The sequence below is a fragment of the Silurus aristotelis genome (assembly GCF_946808225.1).
Source record: "Silurus aristotelis genome assembly, chromosome: 5".
Classification (NCBI taxonomy): domain Eukaryota; kingdom Metazoa; phylum Chordata; class Actinopteri; order Siluriformes; family Siluridae; genus Silurus; species Silurus aristotelis.
The window spans coordinates 3,496,412-3,508,940 of record NC_139578.1 but is presented as its reverse complement, the minus strand read 5'-3'; the positions used below and the strand labels follow the sequence as shown (position 1 = coordinate 3,508,940).

The 12,529-nt window shown below is 39.7% G+C and overlaps 3 protein-coding genes across 3 annotated transcripts; 2 read left to right on the top strand and 1 right to left on the bottom strand.

Annotated features, from left to right (window-relative positions):
- Positions 1-349: 349 nt before the first annotated feature.
- On the top strand, positions 350-4,687 carry LOC310726679 (tripartite motif-containing protein 16-like). The gene is made up of 6 exons (XM_083542433.1): positions 350-746; positions 823-918; positions 1,020-1,256; positions 2,338-2,494; positions 2,592-2,651; positions 3,632-4,687. Exons 1-6 carry the CDS (start codon positions 441-443, stop codon positions 4,174-4,176), a joined length of 1,401 nt encoding a protein of 466 aa, XP_083398559.1. The 5' UTR covers positions 350-440; the 3' UTR covers positions 4,177-4,687.
- A 1,137-nt stretch (positions 4,688-5,824) lies between these two features.
- On the top strand, positions 5,825-10,908 carry LOC310726326 (tripartite motif-containing protein 16). Its single transcript, XM_083541796.1, has 6 exons — positions 5,825-6,557; positions 7,538-7,633; positions 7,723-7,965; positions 8,501-8,660; positions 8,749-8,811; positions 8,904-10,908. Exons 1-6 carry the CDS (start codon positions 6,336-6,338, stop codon positions 9,461-9,463), a joined length of 1,344 nt encoding a protein of 447 aa, XP_083397922.1. The 5' UTR covers positions 5,825-6,335; the 3' UTR covers positions 9,464-10,908.
- Positions 10,242-11,564, bottom strand: cUnh22orf39 (chromosome Un C22orf39 homolog). Its single transcript, XM_083541900.1, has 3 exons — positions 11,431-11,564; positions 10,472-10,639; positions 10,242-10,387 (listed from the first exon to the last, which is right to left on the bottom strand). Exons 1-3 carry the CDS (start codon positions 11,455-11,457, stop codon positions 10,256-10,258), a joined length of 327 nt encoding a protein of 108 aa, XP_083398026.1. The 5' UTR covers positions 11,458-11,564; the 3' UTR covers positions 10,242-10,255.
- Positions 11,565-12,529: the final 965 nt, after the last annotated feature.

The window sequence follows — 12,529 nt, the reverse complement described above, 5'->3', positions numbered from 1 at the left end:
TCAGTGGATGAATATGGGTAATTTCCTTGATGGACAAATGGATGGATACTGTTGCTATTCAATAACTTGAGAGATTTTTTTTTTTTCAGTGAATGTATGGATGGATGGATAAATGATTATACAGTAGGTAAACAATCCAGCTATCGGATTTTACTTTGGAAACCGAAATTGGGGCGCCTGGAGCTGTGAGTAAGACTTCTACTCCCATTGTACATAGTTGGAAAGATATTTTTGGAACAATTGGTCATAGGGTATACATAGAGCAAAACAAAATACCAGAACTGGCTGTTATTGTGGTTAAGTGAATAGCACTCCTCTGAGTCAGAGCGTAACATCTACGATCCAAATCCACACCCACACCAGACCCTTTTGCATTCTGGCACCACCTTTGTTTGCGCTTCGAAACGAACCAAGCTGCCACACAATGTTTTTCTAACATCATGGATGGAAACACAGCCAAACCTTTGGATCTGAGCTCTGCCGCAGACTCAGATGTTTGCACCGAAAGGAAGCGTAAAGCGACATCATTCTGTGAAGACCATAAAAACCAGCATGGTGTTCTGGAGAAAAGACAAAAGATAATGACGGCTACGAAAAGCCTCAAAAGGAGCCTTTGCCCCCGGCATGGCAAACTCATGGAGCTTTTCTGCCGCAAAGATCAGCAGTGCATATGCAACCTGTGTCTTACCTATAAACACAACAATCACGATGTCGTCTTGATTGAGGATGAGGTGCCTGAGAAGAAGGTATGTTTTTTTTTTTTCTACTAAATATCTGAGATATGAAATGAAATGGTTATTGCATTCATTTCTTGCTTTTCAGATCAAGCTGGAGAAAATGCAAATGCAGACAACCAAGTTGATTCAGACCCGTGAGAAACAGGAGCAAGCTTTAAAACGAGCTATTCATTCGTTCGAGGTGTATTTATTTATACATGTGAAGTAGCTATTAAATTTTGTTATGAAGCATTTGGCCTTTTTGTGCATGTAAAGTCTTTTTTTTAATTTTTTTTATGTAAGACATCAGCAGTGCGAGCGGTAAAAGAGAACGACAAGAGCTTTACCGAACTGATTCGCTCCATTGATAAGAAGCAGCGTGCAGTAAAGGAGCTGATCACGGCTCAGGAGGAGGCTGTCTTGAAGCAAGTCAATGCACTTTCTGAGAGACTGGAGCGGGAGATCAGTGATCTGAAGAGCATCGATGCTAAACTACAGCTCCGGCTCTCTCAAGCAGACAATGACATGGGTTTTCTGCAAGTGAGTACAGGCGCAAAAGCACATATTCTTGAAAAGGTAGAATGTCGAGCAGGTGGAGGAATGCATCGATACATTTAGGATTATTAGGGCAGTTACAACGCTTGTGGAAGTTACTCACTAGTAAGTGAATAGTTGGATAAATAAATAAATTGATAAAACAATGAGTGGATGGATGGATGGATGGATGGATGGATGGATGGATGGATGGATGGATGGATGGATGGGGTTTGTTGCATAGTTTGACAGATGGATAATGGGTGGACACTGTTAATCCCATTGATGAACTTACGATGTGGTATCAATTGGTTTCAAAACTGTTTCAATACTGCACTCCCAGCGTACCTGCCACTTCTGGAATGTGTCCTGGAAGTCTTCTTTTTAAAGCGTCTCAAGCGTCTTCTGCGATTCGCCCCGGATCTCCACAACGGTGTCAAAATGACGGACCTTAGAGCTGGATCTTCATCTTCAGGAAAAGTGCAAAGTCAACAGGAGCCAAATATGGATGAATAGATGGATTGGTGGATGGCTGGATGAATGGATGGATGGATGGATGGATGGATGGATGGATGGATGGATGGATGGATGGATGGATGAAGTATTGGATGGATATATGGATGGATGGATGGATGGATGGATGGATGGATGGATGGATGGATGGATGTTCATTCAGTGGATAGATGGATGCTGTTATTCCACAAATAGATGATATATCAGTAAATGGATGGGTACTATTTTACTGCATCAATGAATGGATGGATGGATGGATGGATGGATGGATGGATGGATGGATGGTAACTATTTTACTGCATCAATGAATGGATGGATGGATGGATGGATGGATGGTTACTGTTTTTATTCCACAAATGGATGGATGTTGTTTATTTTATGAACCTGTATATGGAAGGATACTGATAGAATTGAAAAATTGAGGGACGAACGGATGTTGTTCATTTCAATTGATGGAAGGACCGTGAATAAATTGATGGTCTTGAGCTCTCTTGCTCTCTAGAGTTGTAAAGTTTTAATGAGGCAAAAGTTAAAGCAAGGCAGGGAATCATCTAAAAATCTTTTTTTTTTCCAGACTGCTTCTATTCCCCACCTTCCAAAGTCCATCCAGATCCCAGCTCTAGCGGTCCATCCATTCGGTCCATTTCAGCTTACAACTAATGATGCCTCAAATTTAATCAAACAACTACGCCTACTCTGCCAGTGGCGATTTATGACTATCTCTGAAAGAGGTATTGTTTATGCGTATTTTGTGACTTATGACTATCTCTGAAAGAGGTATTGTTTATGCGTATTTTGTTGCATGAAATTCCTTTATTTCTTACACAGTAAAAAACACTGGTATCATATCCACACCTCTACCACAGACATACCAGGAGCTCTTAAAATGTGAGTAGCTAATTGGTTTTCTTTTTCATCAGTAATAGGAAAAAAAACCTATTTTTAAGCTATTGTCAAAATAAAACATATACATAATGGAACAGGAGCATATAGATATTTAAAAGAACTTGTCAGATATGTGAGGCTTCCACTTCCTATGGTCACATGGACTACTGATTTCTCAAGCGCAGCAATTATAAACCTCAAGAAAGACATTCTGTGTAGATCATGTGAAAGGTAAAGTTTATCGCTTATAGTAAGTGTTAAGATGTTGAACTTTTCATCAGGCTGCCACGCTCAAATGCTCAGTCACTTAATTAAGTCACTCTGGAAAGGGGGTCTGCCAAATGCTATAAATGTAAGGGGTTACACCATTGTTCTTAAAAACACCACTAAAGTTTAGTATGCCAAATTAGCTAGATCAATATCTAGAATATGACTATGGCTTCTGGAATCGATCCTAATCAAACTTGATATCAAGTCAAATCAATTATATATAGACATTAGCAAAAAAACCTAGCCAAACCTTAAACCTTAAAGCTATCTCCTTCTTTAAATTATATGCAGTTCATGTATTCTAATAGGGTACAATTGGGAAGTTGGTAACTTATTGGTTAAGGCATTGGACTTTCTGATCTGAAGCTGGCACTCATGGGCCCTCAAGGCCCTTAACCCCATAGCTGTTCAGTTGTATGAATAAGTCACTTTGGATAAGGGCATCTGCCAAATGCCATAAATGTCAATGAAATGGAGTTACTCCGAAACGTTTCCTTGACTTTACTGAACTCAAATACAAAAAAGAAATTATTTCGCACTGGTATCACCAAGGGTTCCATTTGGAGTCTGGTTCCTTTCAAAGTTTCTTCCTCATTAAGTCTCAGGGAGTTTTTCCTTGCCACCATGTAGCACTGTATAAATAAAACTGAATCGATGTTTTACATTCGCCACTTTACCAGCTACTGACTTTGTTTCAAACTCTTCCACAACAGATGCCTTCAAACTTACTCTGGATACAAATACAGTGCATGACCTCCTCAAACTGAGTAACTTGAACAAGGAACTGACTGCTGTCGAAAAGCCAGAGTGCCGTCCCTCCCACCGGGACAGATTCGAAAGGCGGCTGCAGGTCTTATGCCGAGAAGGTCTGCGCGGTGCACCGCAATACTGGGAGGTCGAGTGCGGTATGAAAGGGTCATGGGTTATTATCGCTGTCTCGTACAAAGGGATAACAAGGAAAGGAAAAAAGGCTCCTTTGTTTGGCAGGTGCAAAAATTCGTGGGCCTTGCGCAACTACGGGGGTATATACGAATTCTGGCACGACGATAAGTGCCTGAAAACCCACAAGGACAGCTCTTTGGATTGTTCTAGAATAGGGATTTATCTGGATCATGGAGCAGGGGTTTTGACCTTTTATAACGTCTCGGGAAACGTCTTCAGCAGGATCTTCAAGGTCCAGACCCATTTTGAAGAGCCTGTATATGCTGGTTTCGGGCTGGTAGGGATAGGTTCTCGAATTCGACTCTGTGATTTATAAGAAAGTTATTGGCAAAACAACATGGCACACTAAACCTGCACAGGTTTTTTTTTTTTTTTTTTTGCATCATTCAATTTTGCCATATTGTTTTGCACTGAACATCTGGAATACAAAGCTTTTAAGCCTTTCCATGCCTCCTGAGTATGGCTTTTGAACAGTGATTGCATTACAGCTACAATGCACTAATGACTTCCTTGCATGTCTGACAGAAATTCAGTGTATAATCTTTTTCTTTTTTAAATAAAGACACCTATCATAAAAACAAAATTGTCTTTATCTTTGTCCAACACTCTGGTAACGAATATTTTTAAGTGAGTTAAGAATGTTCTATATGCTAATCATTGTATAGGCTATTTAGAAGTGCAAATATGAAAAATTTATGCTTTAAAATCTTGTATAGTATGTTGTTATCACTGATTTTGAATGTAAGCTGTTATGTTGGTAATGCATTCATGCAGTAAAAGCTATTTGTTATTGTAATAAACTAATAAAGTCACTGTAATAAAGAATATACTGTATATATTTTTTTCTTATGTCCATGTTTAGATGTACTTCAGTAGACCAAAACTTCTTCAAAAGAACTCTTCTAGTTTGTGAATCCATAGCGTGTAATAATCATAGCAGAGAACTAATGACAAAATAATTCAGGCCAAAGCATAATCTTGGCCCAAAAGAATAAAAAAGATATGAAACTATCTTTTCTCCATACAAACTATATGGACAAACGTTTGCAATTCGATTCGTATACGCTTTTGAATATCCCATTGCACATTAATCTCCATTTGCTGTTGTAATAACCTCCACTCTTCTAGGAAGATGCTCTAGATTATGGAGTGTGCTTTTGAAGATTTGTATAAAATTCATTCAGCCACAAGGGTGTGAGTAAAGGTACTGATGAAGGTGAGGTGAGGAGCCCAGGAGTGCAGTCACATTCGTCCAAAAGATGTGTAATCGGTTTGTGGTCCGAGCTTTATAGCAGGCCACGCAAGATCTTCCACTTTAATCCATGCAAACCATATCTTTTTACACTGGTTTGGGTCTCCTAGTTTAACTGTAAGGAAAATTGTATGCTAGACAGAATATACAAAAGAATCATTCTATTTTTTCAGCAGTGGAACATATCACATCGCATGCTTATTCAGCCACATATTTCCAATCTATCACCTTCTAAGCTACAAGAAAGCAGTGGAAGGACCTCAGAACTGAGGTCTTGAGATGACAAGAGAATGAACAAGCACCCAAGTGACCAGTCACATTGGTCACACTAACTTTTGAATGTGATTCATTTTCACACAGGGTTCATATGACTCAAAAGCATTTCTTAGACAAATTATCCATTAATTATAGACTCCTTCAAGCTTTCAAACTACATGTGCTACATATATACACATATATTTTCCAAATATATGTGTATATATATATAATATAGATAGATAGATAGATAGATAGATAGATAGATAGATAGATAGATAGATAGATAGATAGATAGATAGATAGATAGATAATATAGATAATATAGATAATATATATATTTTATAATTAGATAATGAATATTATAAAGTAACCTACATTCTCCACACTCAGCACAGTCCTTCAGTCTGTTCAGACTGATCATGATGTATAATCATGAAAGATCACATTTCCAGAAAGTCCCATACACTTACAGTAAGGGAATTTTAGAGCCTGGTGTGGAATTTTCAAAATGTACATTCCCATTCATGGCATTTGGCAGACACCCTTATCCAGAGCAAACTACAACACAGCAGTTAAGGGTTAAGAGCCTTACTCAAGGGTCCAGCAATGGCAGATTGGTGGAATTTTTCTGGGAACAATCCAGAGTAACAATGCCTTAGCCTTTGAGTTACTACCCCCCTTCAGGTGCTAAAACTATTTCTCACAAGGTCTGATTTCTTTTCTCCATGGAACAAATACAGAATAAAAAACATGGCCTGTTGTGTTCATATTGTGGTTAAGTAAATAACAGTCCTCTGAGTCAGAGGCTTAAACTCCCCAAATCCACACCCTCCATTAAACTCAATATTTGGATTTCCCCTCCTGGCAGTGCCACACTCATACTTCAGGAGAAACGAAAGAAACCACTACCAGACTGCTTTTGTTGCTACCAATCTCTTTTTTTTTCTTTTTGCAACTATTCCACTATGGATGAAGAAATAGACACATCGCCAGATGTTGCGTGTAATGCATGCACAGGAAGGAAGCGTAAAGCAGAGGAGTTGTGTTTGCAGTCTATGGCTTCCTACTGCATGGACCATTTGGATATGCACAATGTTTTGCACCTGAACACCAAGAGACACAAGCTGGTGGGGGCTACAGGAAGATTCGAAGAGCGTCTGTGTCCCGAGCACGACAAGCTAATGGAGGTGTTTTAAATTAATAAAAAAAAAAAAGATAGATATTATTACTTATTATAATTTACATATATAACATTGTATGCCATAATTTATAATGAATAAGTATATTTACTCTGGGGCCGTCAATCGGTTAAACTATTTATCGCAACATAATAGCACATTTTTATCCGCACAAAATGTACCATAAATAAATACTTTTCAAGATTTCATACTCTTATAAACATGCGTATAAACATATATGGATGCTTTATGCAAAGGTATGTTTATTATGTGTGAAACCATCCTCAACATAAAGCATGACAAAATACCGTTGTAAAAGTTTTAAAGTAATTATAGTGGTTTAAATGATGGAAATCTTTAGGACACCAAATGGAACTTTTGTTATGTTTCCACACGGACGGTTTTAATTGTCGGATGTGTGCATCATGGCGGATTTCGGTGCTTGATTTGAGACTTGGCTATTGATAAATTTTGAGAGCTCAAATTTACACATATTTCTAAATTAATTATTTAACGAAAATTATTTTACTTCAGTGAAAGTAACTTTTTAAAAATGTTTTGGACAAAAGTATTGGGACACTTCTATATCTGCTTCTTCCTCAAACTGTTAAAGTTAAACTGTTGTTTAAAAAAAAGTAAGGGACAATTTTATAGGGTGTCTTTGAATGAGGTGGCATGAAATTTTACCTTCAGTTGAACTAGGAGAGCCAAACCTGTTTCAGCATGACTGTCCCTGTGGACAAAGCCAGCTGCATGAAGATATGCTTTACATGGGTTTGAGTGGAAGATATTGTGGAAGATCTTCTGCTATAGACCTCTGACATCAACCTTGTTGAATATGAGGAATTGGAACGCTGACTGCATCGTTAACTTACTTGACTAACACTCTTGTGGCTGGACGTCCTGAAACAGCAAAATCGTTATTGCTGGGTGTCCACAAACTTTTTTCCATACAGTATATATTAATCTTTTGTTTGTCTGTTTTTCAGTTGAAGCTCGGGAGCATACAGAAAGATATTAACGACAGGATTAAAACCCGACAGCGTGAAACAAAAGAATTAAAACGAGCGACTGAGGCGTTCCAGGTTTTTTTTCACATTTTTTTGCGCTTTCATTCGTTCAATTATTCGTTCGATCGTATCATGTTTTGCTTCTCTATTTCTTTTCACAAAAGACCTCAGCCAGGAAGGCTGTCGAAGAGAATGAGAACAGCTTTACAGAGCTGATCCACTCCATTGAGACTAGACAGCGTGAGGTGAAGGAGCTGATCCTGGCTAGAGAAAAAGCTGCCGTGGAGAAGGCTAAGGAACTTTTAGAGAGGCTGCCGTCAGAGATCTGCGATCTGAAGAGGAGGGATTGTAAACTCCAGCAGCTTGAAAGGCTCTTTCGGGCAGACAACCGCGTCCATTTTTTACAAGTAAGCTCCAGATTTTGTCCAAAATATCAAACAATTATTAATCGAAAAAGAGTATTTATACAAAGGGTTGCGAATTGATGTTCAATTAATTGTTATTACTTGTCTTACCCATGTGAACTACACTATATGGACAAAAGTATTGCGATACCTGTGTTTTCCAACCAAATTTGAAGACACAATTGTATAGGATGTCTTTGGACGTGGTAGCATTAATTTTCCCATCAGTTGGCCTGCTATAGAGCTCCGACCTCAACCCTATTGAATTGGAATGCTGACTGAAGCTCAGGGCTCTTAACCTTAAATTAGCACCTGGCTCTACTAAAGTTCTTGTTGCTGAATGAGCACAAATCTCCACAAAATCTTGTTAAACCACTTCCCAAAAGAGTGGAGGGAATGTAAATGTGGAACGAGATGCTAAAAAATGGTGCATAACAATCATACACCCAGGTGCCCACAAACTTTTGTCGATATACATATACAGGGTTGAAGTTTTACCTCAGACCACCACATGGATATTTTTTTATCTTGTCCCCAGCGCATTCTGTCCACTCCAGCACTTACTTCATCCCTGCCCTCCCCTGTTCTCTTCATCCGTCCATACTCTTCATTTGATCTCGCTTCTGAAGCCGTCTTGGACCTTGTAAACCGCTTGAGACATGTTTGCAATTTGCACTTCACAGCCATCTCTGAACACGGTTAGTCAAAAATGACCTCAAACAAAAATAAAACACAGCACGCGTACACTGTTGTTACGTCACCGTTGTCACTCTTTCTTTTGAGCAGTGAAGACTGCGAAAATCCTGACATCGCCCCCCGTTTTCACGAAGCGGGACGATTTTATGCAGAGTAAGTTTGCTCTGCTCCAACACTACAATACAGTTGTTCAGTAATCCTACATCCAAACATCCTAATGACCCCAATGTTTGCCATAAATCTAGGTGCTTCCAAGCTCACGCTGAACCTTGACACAGCTCACGTGTCCCTCCACTTGTCCCAAAATAATACCCAGGTGACAGCCGTGCATCCATTGCAGCACTACCCCAAACACCAGGACAGATTCGACTGCAGAGCACAAATCCTGTGCAAGGAAAGCCTTCGAGGTGCTCCGCACTACTGGGAGGTCGAGTACGGAGGCAACAACTGGGTGTGCATCGCCGTGTCCTATAAAGGAATCAACAGGAAAGGAAAACGGGCTCATCTCTTCGGAAGGAACCGGTGTTCCTGGGGCTTGCGCTGTTATTCCACTACTTACCAATTCTGGCATGCTAACAAATACGTACCTGTTACACATAGCAAGCATTGCTCTAGGATTGGAGTGTATTTGGATCAGGGGGTTGGAATTCTAGAGTTTTACAATGTTTTAGATGATATGAGTCTCATCTATAAAGCGCAGATCGGGTTTACGGAACCGGTATATGCTGGGTTCGGGTTGGGAGGGAAAAAGACTCACATCAGGCTCTTCAATTTAGAGAGAGATGAGGCCCTGAGTGGAAAATAAATGTTAGCTGACATGGATTAGAGATTGTTACAAGGAAAAGAAAAACCTTGTCATACTTTATTTATATATCTTTAATTCTATTTTCAATTGTCTTACCACAATAAATATTGATGACTCCTTGAATCGGATTGGTCAAAAGGCTTTTCCTTAGGTTCTTGTATAAAAAGTGTGTGTTGGCATTCTCAAATCATCATGAGCTCTACGGTTTGTTCAGCTTGCTTGAAAAAAAATTATAAGTTCAAACTCAACTCAAATCTGGACTTCAAATCTCCACCCCATGAGCAAGAGTTTGTGTCTTTGTCTCAACAATCCTCATAGGGTACTTCTGGTCAAAAGGGAAGTGGTAGCTCATTGGTAAGATTTTGGGCTTCTGTTTGGAAGGTCATGAGGTCAAATCCTAGAACACCAAGCTGCTTGGGAAGTAGTACCTCAGTGGTTAAAATGTTGGGCTTCTGTTGGGAAGGTCATGAGTTCAAATCCCAGAGAAAAAGCTGGCAGAGTAATGGTATCAGAAGGAAGAGGTAGATCATTTATAAAATGTTGGGCTTCTGTTGGGAAGGTCATGGGGTCAAATCCTAGAACACCAAGCTGCTTGGGAAGTAGTACCTCAGTGGTTAAAATGTTGGGCTTCTGTTGGGAAGGTCATGAGTTCAAATCCCAGAAAAAAAAGCGTCTACCAAAATGCCATTAATGTAAAATAAACGTCAACAGCGTATATATTGGATGGTGTAACATGTCAACCAGAGAAATGCTGCAAAATAAAAACACGTTTAACACATTCTTTGCGTGCTTTCAAGAATCTTTTATTTTGTCCTCGTCAAGTGGTAGATGCCAGTCAGCCGGTGGTTTTTGCCTCATCTCCCAAAATGTAGTCAAGTTCTTCTGTTCAGAAACTCGATTCCTTTCGCTCATCTGAAGACTCTCCTGAAAAAAAAGAAGCAAAACAGTGAAAGTCACTCGTGAAACGCGCTGTGGTGAAAAGGGGGCGGCTTTATAATAGACGCTGACCTTGGCGTGTGGACTGCGGTTCCTCTCCCACTCTCTGCAGGCTTCGTAGTCGTTTTTCCACTGCAGGCAGACGGGCGACGTGCCGTACGTGTAGTAGTGATGGAAACGGTGGTGTAAACTCTTGCAGTGCCCGAATTCGGCCCAGTAAACATCACAAGAGCGTGGCGGCTGAGATAGAAAAACGTGATCAGTCGCGGTATTAGAATCGGTTGCTGTTAGCGTTAAGATGGACGTCACACTGGTTCTCTAAACACGTTCCTATGTTGTCTGTTCAGTGTCTATAGGATGTTCATGATGAGTATGTAGGGTATACAGGAAGTCTTTATCTGGGCTCACACATCTCTAGTTACTATGTCTTCTAACCCAATCAAGTTTTTTTTCCCGTGTGTATATATACTTGTCTGTTATCTGCAATAAACTGAAGAACATTTACGCCATTCCGTGTGCTGTGATTCATTCCTGATCAGAAAAGACACCACGGACGTCGTGGATCGCATGGGAAACCTCTCCAAGAATTAAGTTTTGTTTGATTAAAAACTAACAGTTGCTACTGGTGTTGATAAAGTAGAAGGTTTGATATTCCAGAGCTCCAAAAGCAGCTAAAATGGCCAACTTCCATTCAGACTCCAGGAAATTGAGCACATCAGATGGTACTTAATGACGTCACAACCTAGTTCATACTGTTTACCGTCAGCGTGTTTATTAATAAACAAACGTTGTACACACCCTACGGCAACACCCGAGCAAAACATCTGGCTGACTCACCTAGAACTGAACGATCACAGCAACAATCATCTATAATACAACTGTACATAATACGTTCATTCAAACCCTAATCGTGCGCGCATGCGTGATCGACAGCCCTAAAACAGATGAGTCATCCAAATCCGGCAACGTAAACGGAAAAAAAATATTATATAACAAAAATGAATAACATCATAAAAATCAGGAAGACCTACTCGCCAAGGTAACGGCGTCTCTCCCATTTCTGCAGCTGTCCCACTTCTTCTTGGGTTTGAATTCGGCTTTTGTGATTCTCTGCTGCCACCTAGTGTTGACTTCCGCAATTACAGACAGACAGACAGACAGACAGACAGACAGACAGACAGACAGACAGACAGACAGACAGATAGATAGATAGATAGATAGATAGATAGATAGATAGATAGATAGATAGATAGATAGATAGATAGATAGATAGATCACAGACAGGAATCTCACAGATAGAATGACCATCATTACCGAAGCAAGAAACACAATGAACACATGAATGAGCAGAATCATCTATGATAAGCTTATAAAAACCTTATAACATTCCGGGGGATTTGAAATGACGTGAATTGTGTTTTTTTGCAAATTCTATGCGAAAGAAAATTTTATTTTCTACGTTGCCCTACACAATGGACATTGTCCCAAAGCAGCTTGACAGAACTTAAGAATTGAAGCGAATGAGGTGTATTTATCCCTGAGGATGAAGCCTGGGGCAAGGACAAACTCCTTTAGATGTTATGAGGAAGAAACCTTGAGAGGAACCTGACTCAAAAGAGGAACATGTCCTCATTTGGGTGATATCAAGAGTGTTTCTTAAAACAATTTAAGAAAAGTGTAAATGGTTTATGAAGAAGCTTAACAACTGTTTTGAACCGTTTCCTCACGACATCCAGTTTTTCTTGAAAAGTCCATCTTGTTAAAGTCTTTGTAAAAATGTCTGTCACTAAATCAGTTTCTTCTTCTCTGTCAGTCATCATGGAATGAAAAAGCAGCTATTAAATCTACATGAATATATTTGAGTTTCTGCAGTTTGCTACAGATTTGCTCCGACTAGCGCCCTCTCTGGCCACACAACAAATGCCCATGTAATTGGACGCCTGCCAGATGGCCTCGAAATCAGAAACTCACAATCTGATTGGTTAAACCAACAGCTTAACATATGATCTACAGGAGATCTAACGAGCATCTTATGAACGTTTTAGGGTCTGGACATTTTTTTGGATTGTTTGTTTTTGCTTTAGCCACCAGATGTCGCCACTGGGCGCTTAATTTCCCGCACCTGCTCCT